Below are 27,520 nucleotides of genomic sequence, written 5' to 3'. Positions count from 1 at the left end.
TAAGAAAGCCTTAAAAAAAAAATCACAAAACACAAACACACCAAGTAGTCTTGAATTGAAGCGACATTAACAGCCGACTTCCTCCACTGTCTTTGGTACACAAGATCAGAATCAAGGCCATACGTTTGAGCTAAAGACAAAGCTTCCCCATATTCTTCATTATCAATCTAAAAAGCAAACACATGAAAATTAAAGTCATCTGATTTTCCATATTGAACAACAAATGGTTAATTCTGTGTGTTGAAAGAGGCAGAGGGATAATTACTGTGGGTATCCATAAGCAGGTAGGAAAGAGACTGGTTCAAGATACAGATAAGTAAGATTCAGGTCTGATGGACACCTCTGGAAAATCAAGGATTTTTCCCCTCAAATAAAAGGAAGATGTTATTTAGGTAACATCATATTAGTTATACATCATATTTAGTCTGACACCAGCATTCTCTGGGAACTGTAACAGTTACAGAGTGGGCTGGTTTACCATCAGAACAACTGGAAGGGCCTAGACAAAGCAGTCTGTCCAAGATCCCTAAAGCAGAGCAGTATCTGTTTGGTAAGAATGACTCAGAGGCTTAATCTGTACATATATCTGAAAAAACAGCCAAAACATTCGCAGAAGACTGTAAGTTAACCCACTCCTGGGCCAACAACAAGTGAAACTGATTTCATTCAATATATTTGCCAAGTCTTGCACTACATGCAAACACATGAGTAAATGTCCAAGACTAGCCAAGCCAATGATACACAGTGTCTCCCAGTGGAAACATCACATCATTTCAGTGATCATAATGCTATTTTTAAAAAAGGATCCCTTTGATCAGGTGACACAGCACACTGTCAGTTAAGAGACTCTCAGAAATATGCGCCTAAATCCTTTTGTCAACACAGCAGGAATTAAAAGAAAAATAAAAAGTTCGTTCTAAATAAAGCTGATTATAAGAGATTTTACTTTTCCTTCCAGACTTACTTTTCTCTGGTACAGTTCCTCTGGAGTCGTGGATCTTAAGCTGACAAGGCGGAAATTCTTTGTAATAGTGCGTGGTCGTTTCCGTGGAGGAGCAAATCGTTCCATTTCTGTTACAAAGTACAGGCCTTGCTTTAGGTAGCTGAAGTATCTGTCCTTAGCAGAAGTTTCCTCATCTGAGTCCGAGTCATCATCTCCCTCATCTTCATCACCAGGCCTGCTCTCCAAGCGCAGTCTTTTTGGAACAAGTTTCACCTCACACTGCAAGAAAAGATGAACATGAAGCATCCACCTAGTACACCTTAACTAGTTTAGTAAGAACTGAGTACATCTTCCACTTCAAATTTCAGAGTCAGCATCCTTCCTCCCTCTCTCCTTTAAACCCTTTGTTTCTCAGTTTACTTAACCTGTTCCACAAACCCTGACTCTATCTGTCTCCTGGATGTAAGGTTTCATCCCTCATCTACCAAAGTGAAGGCTTCTTAGTAACCTGCTTTTACCCTACAACTCCTGCACCAGCCAAGACAGAGAAGGCAGAACAGTGAAGACAGCTTACCACACTTTCTACAGCTTACCACAGCATATATGAGTGTTTACAACTCTCAGCTATTCAAATCAAGCTTTTCTATTCAATGCAATCTCAGACTACAACCTTAGGCTGTGGTATGCCACTCACTAGCTGTACATATTATTTCCAGAATAATACAACTTTCCAAAAAAATACACACAAGCTTTGTACTGAGATTTTCTGATTCTAATGTTAAACTTTTGATTAAGATGCTTAAGACCTATTTGAATATAAGCTTTGGAAAATAGTCATTTTCTCTGTTTTAGAGAAAATTACTGGTTAACTTTATTATCTTCTACTCCCTGCTGGAATCCTACTAAAAATAAACAAAAAATGTATCTCTTATGCAGCTCTGCCTTCACTGTGTTCCTCATGTCTAACTGAAATGTGTTCATTCTTCCTTTATGAGACATGTATTTCAAAGTGGAAGAGGAATGGCTGCAGTACTCTTCAGAACACTAACATACAAGGCAAGGTTACTGTCAACACAAATTCTTTTCTGTTGCAAGTTTCCTCTCATTAAGACTCAACATTCCAGGAGTTTTGCTTCTATTCCCCACAAGTTATTTATTGTTTTATCAAGTTTTTTCTTAGAATAGTTAAGCTGCAGCAAGTTCAGAATCCCCCTGCAATATGTATCTACAGATAAGGAAGAAAAATCACTTTTCCTGTTAGTAGTAACAGCTTCTATTTTAACCCCCCTACCATAGGATCACATATAAAAAAGTCAACTGTTATACTGCAATCCAAAGGATATCTGCTTGTTCACATTCCTCACCTCCAGACTTAGAAATCCTCCATCGTGAGCCGAAGTGACCTGAGGAGAACTCTCAAACCATTCACAAGTCTTTCCCAGCAGGTTCCTTAATGTCTTGACTGATGACACAGTCAATGCACCAGAGCAGCGAGCAAGGATGACAGAATTATCTGCCCACCAATTTACATCTATCAATGGGTAATAGGATTCTTTATCTAAAATAAGAATGCACCATATAAAGAAAGATAATGTTAAACCTCAGGTAAGAACAGAGGAGACTGCCATTATGAAGAAATACGGTCTAATCTAACTGATATTTATTGTTATATTTGCAACCTTGGTTCACTAAGTCTGTATTTTATATCACTTATCTTTTCCTAAACCGTATTTGTATTAAATAAAGCTGTTGAGAACAAAAAAAAGTCACAATTACAAACATAATATATATAAATTATTTGGAAAAAAATTCCCAGTAAACTGATTTACTTGCATGAAAACTAACAGATTTTTCATCTATGATAAAGATCTACTTCATTACCTATCAGGCCATCTTCAACATGACAACAAACCTAATAGTAATGAAAATCAGAAAAGACTACACTGCTTTTGAGGACAAGTAAACATATCAACATATTCCAAGAGGATGTTGTTAGGAATGTTAAACTAAAAAACCAAATAAACAAGAAAGTTTGTAGGACTGAGGATGGAAGCTATGGCATTTCCAGTCGCTGTCTTGATTATGGTAACTGGGTGTTGGGATAAAATTTACATCAGAGAGTGGGCTCATATTGCTCCCCGCATGTCACTTCCCACTTCTCTGATGAAAACCACCTTTTCCCAAACAGCACTAACAAACAGGTCAGATTATTCCTTTTTTTAATAGTGCTTAACCCGCAGTGCCTACCTATGAAGGTCAGATGAATTAACCTGAAGACAGAATCTCCAAAGAAAATATTACAAAGAAGCAGGAATTTTTAATAATATAGATGCGTATAAGCAGCAGCAAATGGATCATGGAATAGCTATTGATCTCTGCACTCTTGGAACAACCATGCAATAACCAGGTGCTAAATGGCTGCTCAGACTGGCCTGAGCTTTCAGAAAACAATAGAGTGTGATGAGGTAAATCCAGTTAGAGGAAATTGCTTTAGAATTGTTTTCAAAATTTTTAACCGGTATCTTTAAATTAAAGTAGCTTTCAAGATTTATTAGACATTTACAGGAAGAAAAAATGAAATCCTGTGCTAACTGAAATATCAACTTTTTTATAACTATACAAGCATTCCTAAAAGAGAATCTGAAAAAAAACCTATTGTGACTGTCATTTAGATCTACCATGCTACAAATTCAAATCATGCAATTTTGGCACCCTGACTGAGATTTAATTCAGCTATTTCAGTCCTCATGTATTTGCATTATTATTTTTAACTCCACAGTGATATAAAATAATGATCTAACTGTACTGCATACCTTTTATTTTCTTTCTTTTTTCACTAGAGAGTCTCCAGTCTGGGTTAAGCTCATCATAGCCAGGCTAAAAAAAAAAAAAATTATATACAAGTACATCTTTGTAACACAGAATCCATTTATTTACTCTGTAGTTGATCCACTCATTTTTCAATTAAAATGCTCTCTATAAATTCAAACTCTTCTCAAGCAAAAATATACAACTGCTGCAGCACCATTGTACTTTTCCACAGACAATTAAAAGGAAAAAAAAAAAAAAAACAAAACCACAAGTCATGGTCTGACCAGCTTTAAACAGTAATCATACCCAAAAGATTTCTGAAATAAAGGTTCTCCAGCAATCAAAAGCCAAGTGTTTGCTTTTCATGTCTATACACAGGACTGCAGGCACATAAAATAATCTCCAAGAGAGTCTGTGTAGTGGTCCTGTGTGACAGTCTAACACAGTTCTCTAAGTATTTTCCCCAGCTATTTTCAGAATTAAAAAGCCCCTTTGAAGACTAGTGCAAGAAAAGCAGCAGCATTATTAACTGAGGCACCGCAAGGTTTAGAATTATGTTCCAGTGCTGCTATTTTAAACGTGACTTAGCAGTGACAGAAATCCTGCCCCCAAGTGCAACGCAGTGGAAGTACAGGAAGCTGAAATAACTAAAGCACATTTGGATAAAGCAGAAGGTGCTTTTCAGACTTTATTTTTCAGTAGAAAGAGGAGAGTCTACTAATTAAAAGTAAACATGAGGCCAGTCTAATTTAATTTCACACATATTATGGAAATACACATTATACTTGGACACCAGTTTCACCTATAAAAAAACTTTTGAGAATAGTCAAGCACTAAATATTCCTTTATATCACCCTCACTGAATTATGAAGACCTGAATGCTCCTTCAGAATACATATTCATTATTACTATAAACAAAGAAAAAATACAACTCACTGTAAGCATCCTTGAGCAAAATTTGTCTGAAGTGTATATTAAAAATAGAGATAAATAGATATGCATATATAGACACAACACTCATCTCAACACTAGAACAGAAATTCTTTGAGGTTTTTTTTTTGTTTGTTTTGGTTGCTGCTTAAAAATGCCCTTCTAAATAAGCTTGAAATAACATTTTGATCCCATTTGTTTACCCTACTTGGAACGGATATTGGTTTATGTCTCATAGGTTTAGAGCATAGCACACAGTACTCCAAGTGAAAAGCCTTTCTTTATCTATTAGTCAAGAAATTAATGGGAGGAAAATCAGAACACTTCACATACTAGTGTGCATCATTTCAGATTTTTCACTTTTCAGAATGCATTTCCTCATTAAAATAAAGTTGGGGTTTTTTTCTTTGAAAACTAATTAGCTTTAAATTTCCAGTGTTTTAATTCACACAAGTCACTAAAAGTTTGCCAGCGTCTGGGAAATTCCGAATGTAAATTCCTCTACTTAGTTTTGCAAATAATTCCTGCAGAAAGCAAATTGATTAAGAAAATATTCTACAGCATCATCTAGAACGAGGTATGGTAAATTTTGAGGAAGGAATAGAATACACTAAGACATACAGAATTTAGTTTCAACCAGTGAAACAAATTTAGCCATGTTAGCCTCTACTTCTCTTCTGTAACTGCATTTCAGTCTAATGGTGTTGTAGTCTAATTCTAAAAGTGTTACCTACTTGGTACCAAAATGCCTCATGAAAAATTCATTGCAACATGATTGGTTCTTTTTCTTAATTTTTCAAGTTCACAGTTTATGGGCGTAACATAGAAAGATTATAATAAATGTAGGTATAGGGCTCTTGAAAAACATGGAGCTGACTGGGAAGCTAGTGTGTAGCTAACACACAGTTACCCGAACTCCTCTCATCTCCTACAAAAACACAATTCCAGAGGAGTAGAGTAAAATATATAATTCAAGTTTCTAAACATGTACATTCTTCTTACCTGAGCACTTTGGTCCCATTCTCCTTGTTGTCTGAGAGATGGAATAGACCAGATTGTCAGTTTTCCTGAGAAATGAATAGCTGCCAAAAGAGCTCCATCAGGAGAAAGATTCATCTTGAAAACTCCATCCTGCCGAACATGGCATCCAAGCAAACAAACAAACAAACATAATAAAAATATACACCAAGGAATACCCCAAAAAGTTCCTCCAAATACATATTTTTTTTCTCTTTTAGGGAAACAAAAAATTGTACAATCTTCCACCCTGAAAAGTTAACATACCTTAAATTAAAATCAAACAAAAAAACCCTTATTCTAAAAGAAAAAGGTAAGAAATCAGTTGTGACATGGAAGAATAAAAACAACCTGCATAAAGGAAGAACACTATCTCAGCATGAACAAATCTTTAGGAATGTAAACTTCTGTATCACGTTGTTATATGGCAAATAAAACCTGGAAGTGCAGCATTCCTAAGAGAACACCCTGACAGCAATGCAGAGCTGCTTGAAGGGAAAAGCACAGGTTGTTCTCTGCACAGAAAAAACATCTAGCAGCCTCGGTTTTCTACTATTCTGATTCTCTTGTCCTTAATAGTCTTCAAGAAAGACTATTACCAAACCACAGCTTAATACAACTCTTCCTCCTTGGGAGCAAAAAATTAAAGAAAGCAAAAAATTAAAGGAAAGCCAAAAAAGGGATACAAGAAATCAGACAATAAGAGATCTTGGAGGAGCACACTGTTCATTTCAGGGCACTGAATCAGAATCCAAGAACTCGAGTGACAACACACCAAGTAGTAACATAGCGAATATCAGATTGAGTCCATATAAATAAAATTAATTCAGCATTTGTACATTAACTTCTTTAAGGCTACAAAAATTCTCGTAGATTAAGTTTTCCATCAGCTCTGGACACTTTAAGAGGCAAAATACACTTCTAACAAAGTACCTTCTTATGGATTCACAAAATCCAGCACATCTACAACTGGATCTGTACGCTATTTCCACAAGACACTCTAAATACACACTTAAATTTTAAAGTCAAATTTAGTGACACTGGCAATGAATGACAATTTCTGAAAATACATTTTACATTTATTCACCCCTCTCCCCTATGTTTTCAGAAAGATCATTTCTTTCTTAAAGTGTCTCATCTTCCCTGAAAGACAGCAGGATAGATTCCCAAAAATTATATTGTTCACAAAATTCTATTTTGTTAGCTCACTTTAAAAAACCTTTTAATAAAGATTCACAGTTAAATTTTTCCAAGTATGCAGCTAACCAATTTTTTTAGGCCAGCACCACCCCTCTCAGAAAATACCCCAACATAAACGAAGCACAGAAAGGTTAGCTGACATCCATCAATTAAGTAGTTTAAATGGCAGAATGTTACTGGTAGGTATTATTTGAAGATAAAAGATATTCTTTTCAGGTCAGTGTGTTTGTTGGGACTTGGGAGTTTTTTGACTATTATTATTATTTATTTCTTAGCCTTTTTGAAGTGCTAGGTATGCCATAGAAGCAATGACAATCAAGAAATGTTTATTGTTGTACAGTGGTTTGCAGCTGTTGAGAGCACTCCTTAAATCGATGCCTAAAATGTGTTTTTAATTGGAAAGGAGAGCATTAAGCGGTTTTTTTAAACCCATTAAGAATTATTTATATTAGAAAAAATTCATATTCTCTGACTATATTCTTAGCTGCAGTACTGCACTTTCAACTGTAATCTGCCCAGGAATTGTACATGCCTTCTAATGGAACTTCTCTCTTTACAAGTCAATTTGCCTGCACAACAAAGAACAAAAGACTGTTAAAGGACCCAGAAACACAGAGGTAAAATATATAACATGTTCAGATAACTGATCAGTGGTAAACATCACCGATCTTGAAAGGAGGTAAATGTTTACTCAGCAGTCAGTAATAATTCTCTGGCTGTGAGATTTAGATATTGGGTGGTCATTAACACACTCAAATTTATCACCCAAGCCCTGTTACCTATAAAAATTAATCAGTCCTTTGCCAAAGCAGGCAATGCTGCCCTTGTAAACAGCTCATCAGCTTAAGGGAACAGCAAAAGATGTTGAGAAACTCAGCAGGCTGGCACTTCACATTTTTTAAGTGTCATTTAACAACACTAAGAATCAAATCCCAGTGTAGCCAGTTCTAATATACAAGTCCTCTAGCTGCTGTGTCTATCATATTTTAAATGGAATGTTAATTTCACACTAGGAATGAAAACTATACCTTATATATTTAAGCCATAATCTCTGAAATTGGATCAAAACATTCAAGGATAAATAAGTTCCATATTTCTTCATTAATTTAGTATTGTCAAGTGCAATGAAGTTGAAGTTTAGTACAGCTACATGCAATACAAGCTTTTCAACTAAAAAAGCTTAAGTCAGCTTTATCTTTAGCATTCCCAGTGATGGAAATAAAATCTCTCCCTGTTCCACCCTTGAGAAAGATTCAGAAAGATTTGTTTTTCCTTTCCAATAAAGCAGGCAACTCTTCTTTTAACCAGCCACCTAAAACATCCCAACAATCTATTAAGGTCATTTCCAACTCAGATCAGCCATTTTTCCACTCAGGACGACACAGACTGAAGGTGGTAGACAGATTCTTTACTGTTCTTTCCTTGTAAAGCAAAAGAAGGGAAAACAATTTCTCTTACAAGAAGGGAAAGGGAGATAGAAATAGGCATCAAACCAAGGCTACACATGACAAGTAGACAAGAGATAAGAAAAGGAAAAGGAAAAGCAGTACTGCATGGGAAGTTCCTAAGGCATGTAGAAGAAAGCCATGAATAAGCACCACGTACAACACTTTAGAAATACAGAGAGCACACACCTACACTTCAGCATGACATTCAAGGTTTAACACTCATTCATGGCAGAGGAGAACATAAGGTCTATACCCAGAATTTGTTAAGAATACATTGATTCTGATCAGCAGTTTCATTAGGCTCACATGTATCCTGGGAATAGAAGTCAGACCCATAATAAACTTTGGAAGCTACTAAGCAAAATGTTTCCATAGTTTCTCAGACTGTAAAAATAAAGTCCTTGTGTCTGCCCTATTTAAGCCATAAATTATTAGTTTGAATACACCCATTTTTTCTTTCCCACATGGTGTGAAAATTGTGGGCTGAGGCTTTTTTGTTGTTTTCTAGTGAAACACATGTAGTGCAGAAGGTTGAGTTTTGTTCTTATTCTTTATCTCTTGGGCATATATTTTATTTGAGAAACATCATTACAATCAACTTTCTTCTTGTAGAATATATAACACATCTAACATGATCTGATTATCACATTTATTAACAAATAATTAGGTGGCTTCTTATACCTTCTTATTTGAATAAGGGTTTACATTTAATATTGAACTCTACATGTCTAGACCTGCTCCTGAAACCCAGCGATTCAAGCTTCAGCAAATGAACTAACTGGATTTTTAAGAAAACCAAAGTGGCAAGCTATTCCATTTAATGCTAAAGCTTTTTGATTAATTTAATAGAATGTTAATTCCTAAGTTGCATAAATTAAAACCTACTTGCAGTCAGTCCCTCAGGTAGTCATTAATAGACAATTATGTTAGTAAAATACATTTCTGAGGTAGACCTAGATCTTAATACCTGTTCTGTTCCTCGCCTGCTGTAAAATCTTAAATTCATAATCCTTAATAATCCTCTTCTCTGTGCCTGCAAGAACAGAAACAAATCATACAATGAAAAACAATCTCCTACAGTTTCATGCACCAAAAATTGAGTCATATTTAAAATACTAAAATAACTTTGCAAGATTCTTTAGAGGTCTGCAGAAAGACCTTGACAAATTAGAGAGATGGACAATCAACAACCATATGAAGTTTAACAAGGCCAAGTGCCAGACTGTGTATCTGGGGTAACCCTGGCTGTGTGCAGAGACCGGGGAATGAGAGGCTGGAGAGCAGTGCTGCAGAAAGGGTCCTGGTTGACAGTGAGTTGAATGAGTCAGCAGGGCTACAATATACGGCAGAGATGAAGCCATCAGTGTGCCCAAAGAAAGCCATGAGGATGGTGAAGGGCCCTGAGGGGAAGCCTGTGAGGAGCTACTGAGGTCACTTGGTCTGTCCAGCCTGGAGGAGGCTGAGGGCAGAGCTCACTGCAGCTACAGCTTCCTTGGGAGAGGAAGAGGAGGGGCAGGCACTGATCTCTGCTCTGTGGTGACAGTGACAGGACCCGAGGGAATGGCCTGAAGCTGTGTCAGGGCAGGTTTAGGTTGCATATCAGAAAAGGTTCTTCACCCAGAGGGTGGTTGGGCATTGGAGCAGCTCCCCAGGGAAGTGGTCACAGGTCCAGCCTGACAGAGCTCAAGTGGTGTTTGGACAATGCTCTTGGGCACATGGTGTGACTCTGGGTATCCTGCGCAGAGCCAGGAGTTGGACTCGATGATTTTTGTGGTTCTCTTTCAACTCAGCTTATTCTGTGATGTTACTATTTTTAAACTTCCAGAAGACTGCCTACTTTAAAATAATGCAAGCATAATAAAATCCAGTTTGTATAATTCTATCAACTTCAGTAGGTATACATGTCACAGAAAAGCACTCCTCATTTGCAATTAAATTAACAACTCACTTGTAATACTAAGCAATACCCATATAAGAGTAAACATTGGAATTTATCCTGGAATATAGTAAATTTATTTCAGTATAACAAGCTGTTACCAAGTCAAACATTTACTTCTACTAGAAGCAAAAGAAATCAAGAGCTAGAATTAAACTGAAATATTTATTTCAGGCGTGCTGCCTTTTGTTCTGAAGTAATAGAAGAACAAACTGTAACTTTTTTCCAACAAAGACAGGTAATATATCCCAATGTACAACTAAGAGCAAAAAATACTGTAGCTTGGAAATTTACAGACTCCTTTCTTCTTGTTTTTGGTTTTAAAACCACAAGTGATAATTAAGAACTTAAAGTTCAAATCATACTACAGAAAAAGCAGAAATGGATGCTGTGGGGAAAAAGATAACTGTTTAGACATATGTATCATAGCTTAGAAAATAGCAAAACATCCCATTAAATTCATCTTTAATAAAGAGATATTTATTGAGCTTCCATTGACAATATTTATCCAGTAAAATGAGGAGACGAACTTACTGTTCTAACATCATCTTCATAACTAGTGACCTGTTTGTAATGGGGAGAGCCTGACAGAATTCTCCAAGCAGATATTCCACAACCAGCTGCTTTAGATACTCCATCTTCATCTGTTTCACAGCCTCCTACAAGGAGAAGTCTGTAATATATATAAAGATGCATTATTATTTCATATACTGCCACATATTTTTTAATTTTCTTAAGTCTACAGCAGTTTGCTTGGGGTAACAGAAGGCTAAATATACCAAGACACTTGACAGCCCAATATGCTTTGTGAATAAATACTCTGAAATCTGAAAAAACTTCAGTATCATTCAAGTAACATTTGTTATTTGTAGCATGTATACCTATTCATTCTCATCCCTAGCATTCCAGCTAAGTCATAATTCCCAACATCTAGAATAAAATAAGTCTGGACACAAGTTTCAGTTTCCTTCTTACCCTCAAAAATGATAAAAAATTACTACTTAAGCATATAACAAGTTCCAATCATTCCGTTTAAGCATCAGATTCTCATTTATTCAGATGTTGTACAAAAGCTACTTCTCTTTCACTGAAGAACTGAACACATTAAGGCCTGTAAATTCTGTTTTCTAAACCCACTGTACCAATTATACATGTGCATGTAATACTTTAGTTGCACACCATAGGTGGCATTTTAAAAAGTTTTATGTAAGTCTTGTAATTATTACACTAAACTGTAATCATTACACTAATGCCACAGGTGGCATTTTAAAAAGTTTTATGTAATTCTTGTAATTATTACACTAAACTTGTCATTATTACACTAAACTGTATCACAGTATTTGCCCTTGAAGCCCTTTCACCTTATTAACAAGCACTTCTATATTTAACTGATGACTACCTTGATGAAAACTTTCAGAAAAGGAGTCTGTTTGGAAGCATGATTGTAATGAATCACCCATCAAAAGGTAAAGTATCCACAATAAAAGGCACAACTGCAGGAGCCCAAACTCTGCCCTGGGAATGCTGCATGATCCCTTTCCCAAGGCTGCACCATTCCCGAAGTGCTCTGCCCCCAGTAGTGGCTGCCGCTCGCACAGCACAGCTCTGGCCACCAGGGATGCCAAAACTACACCTCCAAAAGTCAAAGAAAGAATAAAGCAAAAAAAAAAAATTCCTTCCACATTTAATCCTTTTTAAGAGATCAGTAAAGTTTATTTAATAATGCCAAGTCCCCTGCTCGTCACTAACGTACAGCAGGATAATTTTATACCATGGATGAATGACAAAATCGCATCATCAGGCTGGAAAAGAACCTCTGATATCATCAAGACTAACCTATGATCAAACACTACCATGTCAACTAGACCAGCTCAAGGGATGGTGACTGCACCACTTCCCTGAGCAGTACACTCCAATGTCTAATCACCCTTAATGTGAAGAAATTCCTCCTGATGTCCAATCTGAAACTCCCTTGGAACAGCTTCACCCCATCTTCTTCTATGTCTTCCCAGCTCCTTGGGTGAGGAGGTTGACCCCCACCTGGCTACAACCACCTTTCACATAGTTGTAGAAAGTGGTAAGATCTCTCTCAGAGTGATGCTTAAAGTTCTCAAGAGTTTTGGCTATTCTGTGGTGTTAAGAATAACCTACAGCAGTAAAAAAGAAGTCACTTTCACCAAAAACTGCAACAGGAGACATGAACTTGAGGAAGACTCATTTTTTTTTCCTTGCACATGTGCTCTACACATAGCCCAGCCAACATGCAGCAGTTTCCAGGCTTCATTCCTAGATCCTTAAACAGCTACCTACTTCTGAGACTATCAGAGAATTCCTGGAAAGCCTTTGAGGAACTTCACAATGCCTGTCATTGACAGGAAGAGCTAGCTAGCAGGCATTAGAAGCTTTTAGCAAGTTCTGCCAGCTGGTCCTAATCAAAGGGTGCTTTGAGCTTTTGTTCTAGACAGACACCTGATTAGTAGGGGTCAGGAACCCTTTCAACAAAACCTGGGAAAAGACCTATGTAAATGCCAGGCCTAGAGTGCAGCATTTTGCAGAAAAAGATGGCCAGAACCTGTCTTTGTGTATGACCTAAAAAAATCACAGTGATGTGCTGCCAGGCTCAGTCTCCAGCACCCTTCTGGAGCAGCTCCCCAGCACCTCAGAGGCCTTGACACAGACTATGCTCCTAAGGGAGGACACAATGTGCAGGTCCTGGACTTGCAGTGACATGGCTCCAAGCAACCTCCTCTAGCTGACCTTGAGGTGAAGGGGAATGGATCAGATGATCTAAAAGGGTTCCTCCAGTCTCAAAAACTGGCTGCTCTTGCAGTACCTCAGTTGTACTCCACTCCATAGGTTTGTACAAATTTGGGTGGAAGATAACCAGTGTAACACCAGTCTCAAGAACAAGCTCAGTTGAGGTACCCAAGAAAAACCTGATATGCCCTTCTTTACTTAGCAATTTTGGTACAAAAACTCTAAATAAATCTGAAACTCTCTAATTCCTTCATCACAAGCCCTTCATTGCAAACTTTATGCTATAGTATCAAACATATTCTGCAGCAATTGCAGATAACCCAGAAATGACACATTCAGTTCCAGATTAAGATAGCAAAACAAGCAGCTGTTGAACCTTGGATTTGAGTTTACAAAGAGCTCACACTGAAGCAGACATTTAAGTTTTGTCAACTAAAATGCACTGTAAATTCCATCCTAGATGAAAGCAGGATCACAAGAGAACACCAGCACTAGGTATCTAACTTAAGGTATATAATAGTTTTCCACAACAGTAAAAGTCATTATTGGATTTATTCCAAAAGCTATAGTTTCAAGTTTTCCTATGGGTTCAGAAACATTCCCTACTGACATATTCTCTTTGCAATTATCATACATGTAGCTGAAAAAATTAAGTAAATTAAGTTCTTAACTGCTATTTTATTGCACTAGAATGGGTCATGAGCAAATACACAGTAATACAGTAATGCAGTAAGTCAAGCCTTACAAGCAATGAAGAAAGATCAGTATAATTTCACCACCTGAGATTAAATGAAATGCAAGAAAGCACAAACTGACAAGGTTGAACATGTGTTAAGTGATCAAACATTACTGAAAATTAAAATTTCGAGGCATAGCAACAATTTTCTTTAATGCACAACTTTCAAGTACTTGTGTCCAAGCACTTCCAGGGTTTTTTGGGATAACAAGAAAGTTTCAGCAAGAGACTTTACCCACAAATTTAGAATTCTCCAACGTAAAATTTACAAGCTTTCTACCACAGACTAAATTTAAAAACAGAAAAGACTTGCATCCATCAGGCAAAAAACACTGGTTCTTTTGTTTTCCGTCCATTCCATCCAATTGATCATTCTTTCAAGTGTCCATTCTTCAACTTTACTAAGCCACTCAACAGGCTGCACATAGAAGGAAATACTACAACCATTAAACCTTATCTGATGAAAGCATACAACAGGTTGGTTCTGCTGTCTGGTCATGTAGTGCTACCAAAGTTCCATAACCCACAACTATTACCTCAAAACTGTAAATTCAGTATACTGAGTAATAATTATGTGAAATCACTAAATATTAATTAAGTGGAAAGAAAAAGCCATATACAAAATAATCTCTCAAAAGAATAAGCTAGAAGAACATTACATCTCATTAATAATAATTTGTTTTCCTAAGATAGATATGACAGCTCATTTAATACTGAAGAATGAGAAGAAGTTTTTTCAACAGTGAGTTTCTTCTGGTAGTTTATAGCCAAGCCTAATTTCCATTTAAAAAAATACAGTGATGTAACGTTGCATGTAACATTGCACTGAAAGATTCAATCCTAGCAGATCCAATACAAGAAAAATATCTAGAACAAAGTTTGGTTCCTTCAATTGAAGAGAAATAGAAACAGAGTTGCTGAGTTTATCTTGGTACATAACAAATTGATACTAAAAAAGTAGACCCATTTTTAGCATATAGAATAGGCTAACCAGGACTTATTTCAGTTACATCGGGTACAAGAGCATGCAGGCAGTCAGTCCACATTTCAAGTCCAGTTTCTGTACTCAATAGGTTACTAATAGAGAAAACACATCACAAGACAACTCCAAATACAAGAGCCTGGCAGTTCCACTCAGAACACTAGGGAAAATGGGCTTGCCAGTAAGTCCAGCAATGAATTCCAGATAGAAAAACAAAACAAAATGCAACCAAAAAAAAACCCACTAAAAAAAATCCCAAAACAAACAAAAAGAAAAAAAAAACCAGAAAAAAACCCTAAATTTACCATTCAACATTACCCATCTTTCATCACATTCAGAAACCTCTTTTGAAGCTATTTCTGACATTCTAAAAAGTGCATGTTGCTTATGCAAGGTACTCAAACAGAAAAGGCCATAACTTAACTAATGGAATAATGAAAGTCAAGTGAATGAACTAAGGTTCCTCTTTCATAGTAGAAAGAGACATGACTTGTTATCACTGATGCCCTAAATACCAATTTTAGCAAGAATAGATTTTTCTCCCCCTCCCTATCCAACATACTTCAATGCTTATTTTGCCACTTTTTGTTCATCATTTACATACCCATGTCAAGTAGCAAACAGAACACTTACCTGTGACCAGGATGATAAATGACAGTTGTTATCCCATGAGCATAGTGGCTGCCAAAGCTGAAACTATGACTTTCTTGAAAGCTTTGATTTGTTCCAACACTAAGTATGCCGGGAAAAAAAATATGCGTTACTTCAGATTTATTTTCTTTAAAGATTAGAAAGAATTTCTCTGAAGTTCACTGTGGCATCTCAAAGCAAGTAAAAATTTATGCTTACCTCACAAGGTAACTTCTCAGTTCTCCACGGTAATTAACAACAAGGAGCTCAGCTGACCACTGGGCACTTGCTTTGTATTCTAGAAAGATCAATCCAGCAATAGCGTAACTCAGATCACCTGGAAAACTTGCTGTCTTTACCCAAAAATGAGGGCAGACATTGGGAGAGAAAGGGGATTTTTAAAAAAGTGTCTCTGTTACTGAAAGAACTAGAAAGTTAAATTAACTATATTGTATTTAAAAAATAAAGTTTCAGTTAAAATTAAACACATTTTCTTTTATCTTGATTATCAAGAAATTGTATTATTACAGTGTTTGCAAAGACAATATATTGAGGAAATACACTTGAGCCACCTTCACAAACCAGTTCAATACACCCTCTGAACAGGCAAAATAGAAAATATATTGTGTGGGGCCTGTCAACAGCAATTATCTAATATTGTACCAAGCAAAGTACTTGAGCAGAAATATTTCTTCGTTTACAATTTGACTCTGCATATAAAGTCCAGATTTATTATCTATTAATAAAAATTGTGGTGATTCCATACTTCCACTGTCTGATGCACCTACAGATGTACCACAATTTAGGACAGATGTAAAACATACCTTTTATGCTGTTGTAAGGGTTACACATGACTTTTGTTGATCCTATGGTGGATGTTTTATAGTCAAACTTTTTACAGTCCATTTCTGTGTGGTATTCAGTGTAAGCATTTATAGCAAACTAAGCCATGATTTTAAAAAGGTCAAAAAGTGGAAATTATCCACGATCCTTAAAAAAAAGTTCTACTATACTGGTATTTAACCAAGAGAGCACATACCGGTGAAATGACCAAAAGCTCACTACCCATCAGGTCAAACACTCTGACTGTTCCACTGCTTTCAGCATAAGCAAGTAATGTACAATCATGACTCCATGCCACTCTCCTCCACTGAGGGTTAGGATCCTTTGGCACTATGAAAAAAGAATAAAATTATTAATAAAAGCAAAAAATAAATATAATCCCTTAAACAGAACAAAAAGTCAATTGCATCAAAAAAATGCAGGGGGCTTACCAGCATTACAAGCTTTTCTCAGAGGAGGGTAAAGAAAGAAAAACCATGTATGTCTCCCAGAACCATTAGTTCTATCATTTCATTTCAAATTCAGGTTTCATATATTCAGAATAGAAAGAAGTGGCAGAGAGAGGGTAATAGAGCTAGTCACAAAGCAAAATTATTAAGAGATTCTTTCCAATGATTTTGAAGTAAACCGACACCACCATTTAGCAATGTATGAATAACAATGATGACACTAAGTAATAATGAAGAGGTTGACATACCTTGACATTTTCCCACTATGGATACAAAGTCATCTTTTGCAGACCTGCAGAAATAAGACTCATATAAATTTAGATACAAAAAAATCCACTGTTCAATTTTCTGTAACAGAACACTATAAAAATATTCCAAATGCACAATTCAAAAGCCTGCATGCCTCTAACTACTTGTTCAAAAAAGCAGATAGTAACTTTCACCCTCTAGGCAGCTAGAGTAACTAACAATAGTATTTTAGAGACTGTCCAACTGCATAAATACCAACATCTCTCATTTATTTGTAATGCTGTACAAAATAGGACAGCATCATCTCAGTGCTTCATATAACTTTAGGAAAAAAAAAACCTAGTCAGTATTCTCTAGGTTACAATTTTAGAAACAATGCAAGAATATAGTTACATTAATACAGTTGAAACACAAGATTTATTTTATAGTCTTTAAGCTGACATTTATGGTGCTCACACCACTTTTGATTGAACAATTTTCATACACTTGCTTCTTTTACATATAAATGGAAGGTCTGACCTTCTAGCAAATGGATTTTTGTGAAGCAAGTAAACACACTCAATCAAGATCTGTTCTACAGCTATGTGCTCTTGAACTGGCAAAAGAGAGCTTGTTCTTAAGAGAGCACAAGAAAAGGGAAAGCATCAGTCTTTACAGCAATCCACACCACTTGTAAAACAAGGTGAAGTATTACACACGCCAGCTACTCCAAGAGAAGAACACTAGGTACTAGCTCCCATTTATTAAGGGAGAATTTCTAGAGGGGGCAGAAAGGCAAAGGTTAGAAAGACCATCATTTGTGCTAAGTGTTTTTGAGGATCTTGATTATTTTTTCTTTCACATATTGAAAACAGAGAGAGATACAGATATATACTTATATCAACACATCTGTTATAATTGAGGGGGTCAAGGACATTTTATGTTGGGTTTGGGTTTTGTTTTCTTTTAGGCTCCTGCTTTTATGATCATTCCATGGATAAATTTCACAATATGTAACATTGCAAAACAAAAAAAGAAATCTGTAAAAGTATTGCTAGCAAATGACCAGAAACACTTTGTCAGAACTCCAGAGCTGAAGTAACAGATAATGCTAAGTTACCTGATTTCTACACATTGGTCTTGAACAACTGCCAACAATTTACCATTGCTGAAAGAAAAACAGATGTGAAAGTTCATTTAAAGTCCACTCCTTACAGAATGTGCATCAGAGTCCTAGGTGCTTTTCTCTATGGTTAGATATAAATTGCCTCATTTAAAAATTTAAAAAAAATTAAATGGGAAATATCAGTTTTTTATTAAAAATAAAATATCCATGCTATGATATTACTTTCATTTCAGAGAAATCTATCTGCCACTCCTTTCCAGCAGCACTAAGAAATGGCACAAGGTCTAAAATCCCACTGTGTGAAAGGTCAGAGTCACATGTTGCTTATAGATAATTTTACAACAGCAATGTACACAACTATGTGTTGCTTTATCTGGTATAAACAATTATCATAATTCAGTAAGTTATGCATCTTTGCATACAACATAAACCTTCCCTACTACCTTCATGTAACCATGTCACTGAACCATTTTTCTGTGCTTACTTTTAAAAGGCAGTGATCTCACAGATGCTGCTAAAATTCCTGCAGAACAGTTGGTTCTAGCCTTGGAACTCTCACTCCTCTGTGTATGCAATAGCAGACAAATCTTGAGGGCATGCATTCACTTTCCACAAATATAAATTGCTTATTTTAAAATTATATATCCTGCCAAGTTTTAAGTCTTTAATCAACCAAATTCAGGACTTGAATTTGAAAATGACTGCACTGCAAGCCACTTTGCCCCAAAAGCTAGACAGACATTCAGCCCTGAGTGAGAGATGCACTAACTGAAGGGAGGCAGGTAGAAGCCCCTAGGCAGCACACTGAGGCCACCTGTGAGAGCCTCCAGTATTTCTCTTCAACAGAAAGAAAAGCACATCTTTAGCACAATACCAACTCAGCATGGCTGAGTGAGGATGGTGGGGGAGCACAGGAAGCATTAATATGTTCACTCCTGGCAGAAATGGCAAAGCATGGGAGCTGGTTACCTTGCAAGTACGAGGTGCCAGTTGATCTGCTTACTAACCAGGCGAACCAGTCCAGCAGGCAGAGAAAACTTTGCAGGGCTGAAATACCAAAACCATCAGGATCAATCAGGACACACAGAGAACCAGTGCAGCACCTGAGATACACACACCACTCAACTCAGCTTCAAGGTACCCATCAGTTACCTGGGAGGGTTTGCAACTGAACATGAATCAACACTGCACCCTGCCAACGACAAAGGCTAACAACAGCCTTGTTTTTACTAACAGAACAAAACTGCATTTATCACTCTTTACAATCTGCCACCAGCCAGTTTTGCTACACCCACTGAAAGAAGAACACCAGCAAACAGGAGGGGCACCAAGATGATCAAGGGACTGGAATACTTGCCCTACAATAAAATCAGATGCTGTGAGAATTTTATGTGTTTAGCCTGAAGAAGAGAAAGCTTCAGGATGACAAAACAGTAGCATTCTCACTGATACCAGGAAGATGGGAGCAACAGAGGTGCATGGCTGGAACACAAGAAACTATGATCAACCCTTTGGAGGACTTGGAAGTGCTGGGGTAACGGTTGGACTCAATGACTGTAAAGGTCCTTTCCAACCTAATGTCTCTGTAATTTCAAAACCAAGGAAGGTCCAAGATGATATTAAGAAGAGATTTTTTTCACCATGAAGACAGTCAGGCACTCGAACAGGCTGACCAGAGACTCTCTGGGTTCTCCATCCTTTAACCTTTCCAGGACCTAGCTGGACAGAGCTGCAAGGAACTCAGTCGGAATTCAGTGTTCTCCTGCTTTTAGTGGACTTTAACCTAGAGGCCTCCCAAGCTCCCTCCAAAACTCTTTTATCAAATACATGAAAACAGCAACTAGAATAAATTATAAAAGCTTGAAATTAGCTTTTAACTATGACTGCTGGAGGGAGGGAAAAAAAGTAGGTGAATTCTGTCTACAACTGACTTCCTACAACTAGACTCACATGACCATATGTTGCCCACAAACATCAACTTCTCATGAGAAAAGGGGTGGGGGGCAGTAGGTGCCCAAAAATAAAGCAGAACACTAGCTTGAGGGAAAAAAGCATTCCCTGCCAAATTCAAGTCCAGTACTGTTTCACAGAAGTCACATTAATGTCCCTTTCCACATTACAGATTATCCTTTAAAACAGGAAACTGTTATCTTCAAATTTGCTGAGCCATGTAACTACTGATTTTACAGAAACATTGTACTTACCCAAATAAATTTCTGGGACCATTTCATGACTTTTTGAATCAAAACTTAAATTTATAAATGCCATGAGTGCTGCTCAAATAGTTACCAAGCTTTTCATATGAGTTTGACTTGTCAAAGAAAAAAAATTCAAAATTATTACTCCAAAGGAAGCAAACCCTGCCATGACATCATATCTGTCACCGAGGCTTAAGAAAAACCTCACAACAGCTTCCTTTGCAGTATCTCAGCTGGGAGTGGAAAGGACAAGTATGTGTTTGGAGAAACTTGTTCCAACTGCAATGTTACTTCAGCTTCTGATAAAAGCACAAAGTCAAACTAGTACATACCAGTCTTGTTCTATTTAGACTTCAGCTGCAACTCAATTTATGTGAAGTAGCTATTCTAAGCATTCCTTGGACAATATTCTAAACAAGTGTTCAGTTTTACTCCCATCAGGAATTACTTTCCATCAAATCAAAAAGCTATAAAAATATTACCAAATATTTTTTGCAGCATTCTTGTAAAACCTACCTGTACCAGATGTACCGAAGCAAAAATAATGCAGGACCTATAATGGAAAGAGGTAAAAATTACATCTCTAGTAGTCTTAAAACCCACTCCAGGTTGCTGCACAGGGAATCTCAAATTCTCATTAAAGAGAAAGGTATTGAGGGAAAAATCCTTTATACTTGGACAATAAATTCGTATGTTAGAATAAATGCAAACGCCAAATAAAAAACAAACTAAACAAACAAAAAAAAACAATCCACTGCACATTTTTTTTAAATTCTAAGAGAAATTCCTACTGGATGAAAATACAATTCAGTCACTGCCTTTTAACATTTGGTTTATGCAATGTAATATCAACAGAATCTAAAACTTCCTCATAGAACTAACTAGCAGACAAGCCAGTGCAAAGGATCTTAAGAGAGGGGAAAAAATGGCTCAAATACAAACACAAAAAAAGCTCTGCAAAACAAGCTCTGCAAGAAATTAACAAGCTCTGCAAAACACAGAGCTTGTTAATTTCTAAGATGTATGGTTTATTAGTTTGTCCCAACAAACTAATGGAGACAAGAATGCTCACAAAATTGACATAAAAATAACACAGCCATGTTCACAATCAGAAAACATCTTCCTGAAAACACATGCTGTATTCTACTTCCATCATTAGGCACTCTAAAGGGCAGAAATTGTAAAAATTACAAGCAATCCACACAGTCTTAGAAGTCATGAAGGTAGGAACAAGTAATATTTACCTGCAATTGCTCTAGTGATGATAAATGATGCACCATGTGTTCTGTTGCCTCTTGGCTGCAATTACAATAAAATAATCATCAGACAGCATGTCACACATTTTAACTTAAATACAATACTCATACATACATTCACTGATTAAGTTTAAGTTGGCTCCTAGCCTTCATGTTCTTTATGTAGTTTCTATTACTCACCACTTCATATAATGTCTACTTTAACTGCATAAGCTAAAACAGTTTATAAAGCCAAATCATTTAAATGCCAAGATGCAATAAACAAAATGTGCCACAGATTGTTTGTTGATTCAGCTTTGCCTCAATCTTTGGGTAGCAACAAAAGACATTGCCTTCTGATTATGTCTCCTGTAAGCTATTATAAAGCATTCTTTTTATGCCAAATAAATGCCACAATGATCTGTAATGCCTAGCAGTCCAAGTACTTGGTGTGCAACATATTATGCTAATATCTAAGTGCTAAGCTACCTAAAGATTGCTCATGAAAGTTTCAGAAACATCAAGAAAAATAAACTATTTCTGAAAAAAGCCCCCTTTTTACATCAATTTGTACTATGCAATATGGCCACTCAGATAACCACCTATACTCCATAGCATCTCACACAGCCTTTCCACCTGCCCTGATCTACTTTAGGCAAAGGGAGCAATTGCAGTCACCATACAAATGAAAGCACTCTTCAAACACAGAAAAAAAGAATACAAAGCAACACAGGATATACATTCTTATCTATAAGAGGAGATAAAATTATTTGCCAGTAAGAAGCAGAAAAAAGATACAAAACTGAGAAGAGAACAAGGATAACCAATAAGGAAGGATCCACAAACAAATCCTAAAAATAAGCAATCGTGCTTATACCTTTCTAATGAGAATGTTAGAGCACCACAAACTGAGCATTAGAATAGGCAATGACTGAATTTTCTCTTCCATTCAAGATAAAATACATAGACCAAATTTCTTGTTTCTGAATATTTCTGAAATATTCAGACCTCACCAAGTTACAAAGCAGTAAACACTGAAAGACATACAAATTTATCAACATTCTGCAGTATGTCAATGCTTAAAAAATAATATTTGGGCTCCCAAATTTAAATTATTAAAGTAAAGATTAATTTTCCAAGCAAAGTTGGCAATCCATAAACAGTCTTTCAAATAAGCAGGCTGTCATCTCACAGCATGTAAGAAGCAAACACAGCTGTACTAATAGATAACATTCCACATTCAGGTTGATCAGCCAGGAAATAACAAGGCATTACAGCAAAATAAGTGAGAGCATAAATTATTTCTTACAGCTACCCTAGTACCTCAGGGAGAGCTGCAATTTCCTAGGGACCTTAAAAGCAGAGCTTGTTAAAAGTTTTTGGTTTATGAGGAAGTTCCCAGTAAAAAACATTTCCTAAAACTGCTTACATCTCTTTAGAATTTTTTTAATATTTTAAGTGTCTGCTCCTGAGCCTAAACTACAGGCTGCTATTCCACACATCTTCAACACTTTGCAAAACTGATTTACTGTTATATCCTAAAGACCTGAATTTTACTTTTTATAATATATTCTTATCGTTTCAGCCATAGCAATGGTTACCAGATATGCTGTAGCTCTTTTTTAATTCATTCCTTCTTGGGAAAACAACTTCAACTTCTCCTTCCCTACAGCATTCCAGAAATAAAATCTAAGTAACTTTATTGCTGACAAGACACCCACTTAGTTTTGGATTTTTTTGCATACTCTGCAAGTTTACTGGGGGGACAGCAGCTGGTGAGTGTTGGGGAAATCTCAAAACATCAGACTGTAATGAAAAAAAAACCCCACAAGACCAGGTGATACATTTTGGAAAATAAACTGAAGAAGAGAGTTAGATCAGACTTTATTTCCATAAATCATTTCACAAGTCTTCTCTTGCAACTTTGCCCACAGCCACTGCCTCAATCACTATCTTCATGGATCTACTACTCAGTAATTCCTTTTATTCTCATTATATATATCAGTGTTCTCAAACAGTGCATTATATACAATGGCATCAACATCCTGAACACGGATGGCTTGATTTCACACCACTCTCTTCTCTGCTGAAGTCAATTCCTTGTGTGTTTCCTTCACAAATAACTGCTGTAACCCCCCCCTGCCCCTCCTCTTCTTCCCCCAAAAAGCTCTTACTGGAACGTTCAGTACAGGTGAATGACAATACTGACAAGAATTAAAATTAAAGCAAATTTGGGCATTCAGTCTAAGAGATCCATGCCAGTTTCATCAATGTCTTGAATGTAACATGATTTTCATGTTCATCACAAGACTCATCTTCCAATAATTAGAGCTGTAAGTTCTAGTACTCTACAATTAAAAATTAATCATCCTAAATGAAATAACAGAAAAAATAAAGTCAATAAATACCTGTAAACCTTTAAGGTCTGGCTTTGTAGCCTAAATTACTGCATAGGAAGACAACTAATTTCATTCCCCAGTGCAGCATTCAACTTTCTTTCCTTTTCTACCATTCCTTACCTCACTTATTCCAAAAGATTCAGTTCTACAAGAAAGTAGGGTGTGATTTTTTTTCCGAAGAGTGTGAAAAAAACAGGGTTGAAAGAGACAGATGCTCCAAAGGGAAAGCCACCTAAGGACACTTAGTCATTTAGGACAATCACCTAAGTAGTATCACTATTAAGACACCTTAAGGGAAAACCTGACTCATACTGACAAAATAATCTGTTTGCCTATGTTGTCAGTGTAAAATCAATTTCCTACTAAAATGGTAAAAAGACTATCAGAAGTGTCCTTGAGTACTGACAGTTTCCAAGAATGTAAATCCAAGCAAACTATACAGCATAGTATTTTCAAACCTTCCAACTTCTGCTATTGAAAACAGGTATTATCTTTAAAATAAATAGGCAAGAAATACCAAGTTTAAAATAACTAGCACCATCTGCTTAAGCTGACAAGCAGAATACAACAATGCTTAGAAATTCTGACTGTGAGGGCAGATGAGGACGCTCAGACTGTGGTTACAGTTACTTTAAACTGGCATCCCACATGCTGCCACTGAAGAGAGGTGTCACCTCACTGACATACTATTCACAGCCCCCTTGGTACCTACAGGGGTATTGAAGGGACCCCTTAGCAAAAGGAGATGACACAACATGGTTGTTTCTCAGACTAATCACTTCTTTAATCAACTTACCATACAACCTCAAGAACACTGATGGCAGCAGAAAAGGCACTTGTCAGAAATGTGCCCCCAATTGCAGAAATGTGCAGAAATTACAACAGGAAAATTGTTTCCATATGCTACTAAAAACAAAGACTACTTACCATTTCTCAACACAGTTGAATTAAAATAGGTGCAACTATCGATTATCTGCACAAATAACCTATTAAGCTAATAAATGGTAATAGTGCAATCATCTTTTCCAAACACCCATACCTGTTGCTGCAACTGAGGATTTACAGATCAAGATCAACAACAACAAAAAATCTTTCTGATAAATGAAAACCTATTTTTTGAGCATGGCTCTAGTAATTTTTAACAGGTACATTCTTCCACTTGTGATGTTTTTACATCTTTTCTGTTCAATTGTTGTCATTAAGCACAAAACTCTGTTAAAATGTTTCTATTACCAACTTTCAGTGGGAAATGCATTAAAAACTCCAGTGGGCTTAAAAGCCACTACAAGAAAGAAATAAAACCACATTGCTTGCATCCTTTATATCCAAGTCAGACAAGAGCAGACATAGAAGCAGCAAGCTCAGCACATTGCAGAGGAAAACATGAAAAAGGTAAGATGAAAGAGCTTCTCAGCCCTTCTAGTGACCTGGGAAGAAGAACAGCTAGAAATAACTAAAAACCTGCAGTACAAGAACAGTGTTTTCTGATTTCTTAAGGGTTGGCTTAAGAAATCAGAAATGGATATCTGTGCGCATTGTGTACGTAAAGCGAAATATTTTTCCCTTTTACCCCGCTCCTGCAGAGACACAACTGTACTGATACAGGAGTCCAGAGAGAGGATCTAATTTTCCTCATACAAGGTAGACTCAACGAAGGTCCTGTTTTCACCAGCACAGACTCCACATCTCTCTACACAGCAGTTTCTAGAGATGACACCTGGACATCATTCACCATAGCTTCACTTGTGCCAGCTCAATAGTAAAACCCGATATACATTGTTCAATAAGCAAGAAACATTTCCCAGGTGGCACAAGCCACGGTGGGAATTAAGTGACACAAAGGCACAAGGGGACAATGGTCGCACGAACAGCCCTTGTGCCCGCCAGGAGCAGCGCGGGCATCCCGCTGAGCCTCCCCGCAGGCACCAGCGCATCCCCGCAGCCCCCGGGGCGCCGCCGCCTCCCCGCCCGCGCCAACGTGGCCGGTCCCCTCCCCCGCTCGCGGCCGTGCCGCTGCCACGCGCACCTGCACCTCCGTCTCCGGAGGCCACTCGGTGTTGACCAGCAGGTCGTACAGGATGTTCTCCTCCCCGTCCTCCGCCTGCTCGCCGGCGCCGGCCATGCCGCGCTCCCGGGGCGCCCCGCCGCTGTCCCCGCCGGTGGCGGCCATGCCGGGCCGGGCCGTCCCACCCTCCCCGCGCCGCCACGGCGACGGCGCCCGGCGGGGGCCAAACCGCTCCGCCTTTAACTCGTGCGCCGCCGGGAACGCCCGGTGCAGCCGAGACCTCGGCGTGTGGATTGAGCCCTTACCGAATAGGGGCAAAAAATGTGAGAAAAGGCAAAAGGTGGATTACTCGCTAGTGGTTCTTGCGGCTTTAATGGTGCTCCGTAGGACTTCTAAATATTTCAGTCGTACGAGTTCCTAGCGTTCAGCTCTCTCAAGCCGATAAAATGAGCTTGTTTTTAAGTTCTGGGCCCCTCACATCAGGAAGGGCATTGAAGGGCTGGAGTCTGTCCAGGGAAGGACAGGGAGCTGGGGAAGGCTCTGGGGCTCAAATCTGCTGAGGAGCGGCTGAGGGGTGGGGGGTGTTTAGCCTGGAGAAAAGGAGCCTCAGGGGAGACCTTAACACTCTGAACAACCACCTGAAAGGCGGCTGGAGCCAGCGGGGTTTGGTCTCCTCTCCCAGGCAAGAAGCAATAGGATGAGAGGAGAGGCTTAAGCTGCACCAGAGGAAATTCAGGTTGGACACCAGGAAGGATTTCTTCACAAAAAGAGTTGTTAAACATTGAAATGGGCTGCCCCGAGAGTTGATGGAGTCACTGTCCGTGGAGCTGTTTAAGGGAGGACTGGACGTGGCACTCAGTGCCATGGTCTGGTTGACTAGGTAGTGTTCCATCACAGGTTGCACTCAATGATCTCAGATGTCTTTCCCAACCTGGTTCTGTGAAATAATTATGAAAGAACTGATGTTTCAGCCTCTTTCCTGTGACTTTATAAAGCATTTGTAAAATAGAAATAAAATTACTTCACACCCTGACACTTCTGCTCCCGCAGTTTAATTTTCTCTTGTGTTAGTAAGCTCTTGTAGGCAACTGCGTATCCTAGAATTAGGTTAAACAAAAATTCAAATTCTGAAACTAGAGATTCAGGGCAATATGAAACCTCTGTTGGATGCTTGGGAAAGACTTCAAGAAGAAACAACTACTGAGAAAAAATGCCTTTTTACTGCTTCTATATTTTTAACTATATTTGACAGTGTAGCTTTTAAAGCAATAGTAAATAGTATAACATCATGTTTGTAAGTTTCAAAGAATTTTGGGAGATGTATCGTAAATTACAGTCCACGTTCCACACTAACAAGCAGCACTATATATTGATATCAAGGTCTGCCTACAAACAGGTTTTCTTAGAGTTGTGGTTGAATCTGTACATTATTCATATCTATGCCTTTAAAAAAAGTCTCTAGTTTTGTCATGAAAGCAAGCAAACTAATGATTGACAGATATATAGTGAATAATAGTGTAAGAAAAGAGGCACATCAAAGGAAGATAATCCCAAAGGAATTATTAATACATGAGAAACCATTGCAATGCAAACAGCCTGGTATGAAGGGTATAAAATACCCTGTTGTATTTTTCTCTACATGACACC

General features: G+C 37.6%; 1 protein-coding gene across 1 annotated transcript in view; it reads right to left on the bottom strand.

Annotated features, from left to right (window-relative positions):
• Positions 1-26,046, bottom strand: part of NBAS (NBAS subunit of NRZ tethering complex) — a 161,210-nt gene extending 135,164 nt beyond the window's left edge. Inside the window, 16 exon segments of the mRNA XM_036380093.2 lie at positions 42-167; positions 965-1,222; positions 2,308-2,501; positions 3,757-3,820; positions 5,687-5,815; positions 9,317-9,382; positions 10,820-10,958; positions 15,394-15,492; positions 15,610-15,743; positions 16,430-16,563; positions 16,931-16,974; positions 18,031-18,078; positions 19,006-19,083; positions 20,751-20,787; positions 21,479-21,533; positions 25,895-26,046. Of these exon segments, the coding sequence (XP_036235986.1) occupies positions 42-167; positions 965-1,222; positions 2,308-2,501; positions 3,757-3,820; positions 5,687-5,815; positions 9,317-9,382; positions 10,820-10,958; positions 15,394-15,492; positions 15,610-15,743; positions 16,430-16,563; positions 16,931-16,974; positions 18,031-18,078; positions 19,006-19,083; positions 20,751-20,787; positions 21,479-21,533; positions 25,895-26,038 (1,749 nt within the window). The 5' untranslated portion in view covers positions 26,039-26,046.
• Positions 26,047-27,520: the final 1,474 nt, after the last annotated feature.

The sequence above is a fragment of the Molothrus ater genome, chromosome 3 (assembly GCF_012460135.2).
Source record: "Molothrus ater isolate BHLD 08-10-18 breed brown headed cowbird chromosome 3, BPBGC_Mater_1.1, whole genome shotgun sequence".
NCBI classification, from domain to species: Eukaryota; Metazoa; Chordata; class Aves; order Passeriformes; family Icteridae; genus Molothrus; species Molothrus ater.
The sequence above is the reverse complement of the archived record's forward strand: the minus strand, read 5'-3'. Positions and strand labels throughout refer to the sequence as shown.